Source organism: Triticum aestivum, chromosome 7A, assembly GCF_018294505.1.
Source record: "Triticum aestivum cultivar Chinese Spring chromosome 7A, IWGSC CS RefSeq v2.1, whole genome shotgun sequence".
Taxonomy (NCBI): domain Eukaryota; kingdom Viridiplantae; phylum Streptophyta; class Magnoliopsida; order Poales; family Poaceae; genus Triticum; species Triticum aestivum.
The window spans coordinates 545,871,211-545,873,977 of NC_057812.1; the positions used below are offsets into that span (position 1 = coordinate 545,871,211).

Here is a 2,767-nt window from a genome sequence, read left to right on the forward strand (position 1 = left end):
TATACCCTTAAATTATAGTAGTAGTTCAGTGACCGTTTGTATCATTTTTCAACTTTGTGTATGAATCTGTACCTACCACGCAAATTCATATATTGTAGGTGTATAATTAACTCTTACGTGAAAGGTGTACGCTAAGAGAAGTGCATTGTCTCGTCATGCACACTTGCACAGAGCCATGAAAAGAAGCAACGAGTAGGGTGGCAGCAAGAAACTTGCCCCGTGTGAACTGAAATTGACTCTACTGCAACACTACTACTCTGGTAATGAAGCATTGCTATTGCAATAATGAACCGTTGCTATTGCCATAACGAACCAGTAGCACTCTTTGCTGTCACACGATTTCAGAAATTTTGAGATAGCTGGATAGACAGGTGCACTCAACCTTAACTTTCCCACATTTAAAGACGCTGTATGTGACAAGAACTAGTGGAGTATAATATAATTGAATTCAGACTACTACCTGACAAGTGTATGCACCGAAACTGAACTTGGAAAAATAAAGTGTCTGCAATAATACAGAGATCATTTCTAGAATAGCATTGATTCCGCATATATCCAAAAAATATAGTATAGCACAAAGGGATACAGACGATCCGAGCATTGAGTTTCTCTATAAAGGAGCTCAACGCCTCGCCATAGACTTCCACCCTTCGCAAGTCAGAACCCAGCTTGCAAACCATACACGGCACCGCCCTGCCATGGCCATCACCGCCACCACCAACGGTGCCGCTGCGCCGACCCATGCCGCGAACGGCGCGGGCAACCAGGCCGGCCGCGACCACGTGGTCGTGTTCCCGTTCATGGCCAAGGGCCACACCCTCCCACTGCTGCACTTCGCCACGGCGCTCACCGTGCACCAAAAGGACCTCCGCGTCACCATGGTCGTCACGCCCGCCAACTTTGCCTTCGCCCGCAGCCGCCTCCCGGCGTCGGTGCGGCTCGCGGTGCTCCCGTTCCCGTCGCTGCCGCCGCTGCCATCCGGCGTGGAGTCCACGGACACCCTGCCCGGCCCGGACCTCTACCCGACGTTCCTGCGCGCCACGGCGCTCCTGCGGGAGCCCTTCGCGGACTTCATGGCGTCGCTCCCGGCCCCGCCGCTCGTGCTCGTCTCCGACTTCTTCCTCGGGTTCACGCACCGCGTCGCGGCCGACGCAGGCGTCCGCCGCGTCGTGTTCCACGGCATGTCCTGCTTCTCGATGGCCGCCTGCAAATCGCTCGTCACGAGCCCGCCGCCGCCCGGCGCCAGTTTCCACCTGTCCCGTATGCCGGAGCACGTAAGGATCACGCCGGCGGATGTCCCGGACACGATCGCCAAGATCGGCGACGCCGAGGACCCAGTGTCTCGGTTCCTTATCGATGACATCGGCGAGTCCGACCCGCGCAGCTGGGGCGTCCTCGTCAACAGCTTCGCCATGTTGGACGAGGACTACGTATCAGCCTTCATCTCGTTCTACCAGCCGGACGCGCGAGCCTGGCTGGTGGGCCCTCTGTTTCTCGCCGCCGGCGACGTGCCGGAGCGCGTGGGGGAGCAGGACCCCGAGGGGTGCCTCGCGTGGCTCGACGAGATGGCGGAGCGGTCGGAGTCGGTGATCTACGTGTCGTTCGGCACGCAGGCCCATATCTCCGACGAGCAGCTCGACGAGCTGGCGCGCGGGCTGGTGCGGTCCGGCCACCCCTTCCTCTGGGCCGTCCGGTCCGGCACGTGGTCGCCGCCGGTGGACGTGGGGCCGCACGGGAGGATCGTCCGCGGGTGGATCCCGCAGAGGAGCGTGCTAGCCCACCCCGCGGTGGGAGGGTTCGTGAGCCACTGCGGGTGGAACTCGGTGATGGAGAGCCTGGCGGCGGGGAAGCCCGTGCTGGCGTGGCCGCAGATGGCCGAGCAGCACCTGAACGCGCACCACGTCACGCACATCATCGGCGCCGGGGTCAGGATAACGGCCGCCGGGGGCGTGGTGGGCAGGGCGGAGGTGGAGCGCAAGGTGAGGAGGCTGATGGACGCCGGCGACGCGGACGGGCAGAAAATGCGCGCGAAGGCGGCCTGGACGCAGAAGGCGGCGAGGTCAGCGGTGAGCGACGGTGGCACCTCGCGCGTCGCGTTGCTGAAGCTGGTGGAGGAGCTCCAGGGGAGCTACTGTGACGTCATGGTGGCGAACAAGGATCGCTCTTAATAATCAAATCAATCGGCGGCGACGGGACGATACGGACGCGCATGATTTCGGAAAATAACCTCAGCTCCTGTGTACGTGCACCGATGTGTAAGTGCGTAATCTGTTGTGTGATATGCCGCGTACTCCTCCATTAATTCTGTAGCGTCGTGATCGTGCACTTCATCGGGCTGCTGCTCATTTGCTTTGTTTTAGCTATTTTATTTGTGTTCGACTAAAGACACTTTAATGGTGTTTTGCAAAACTTTACGATAATTAGTGTATATGGTTTTGTACTGGTGTGCATGTGGTTGTGAGGTCTGATGATTTATCTTTATTGCGCCAAGAAAAGGTAATATCAAGAAATATAGTAAACAAAAAGAAAAAACTAAATATTTTCCAGAGCGGAGATTTTCGTGTATTCTAAGAGCATCTCCAAAATAGTTTTTTTTGCGCGCAGCAGGGCGCTGGCTCTAGCGGCCGCTGCAAAATATGGCGCGCGCGAGTAGCTTCAGCAGGCACGCTAAATTTCCAGCGCGCGAGCAGCCGACACTTGCAAATAGCATGATTTTACATGTCCATTTGACAATATGATGATGTTTCAAATATTAAACAAATATGCA

At 56.7% G+C, this 2,767-nt stretch overlaps 1 protein-coding gene across 1 annotated transcript; it reads left to right on the top strand.

The window, feature by feature from the left end:
* Positions 1–659: 659 nt before the first annotated feature.
* Positions 660–2,443, top strand: LOC123148101 (scopoletin glucosyltransferase). Its single transcript, XM_044567455.1, has one exon. The coding sequence runs from the start codon at positions 699–701 to the stop codon at positions 2,166–2,168; it is 1,470 nt and encodes a 489-aa protein (XP_044423390.1). The 5' UTR covers positions 660–698; the 3' UTR covers positions 2,169–2,443.
* The last annotated feature ends 324 nt before the right edge of the window (positions 2,444–2,767 follow it).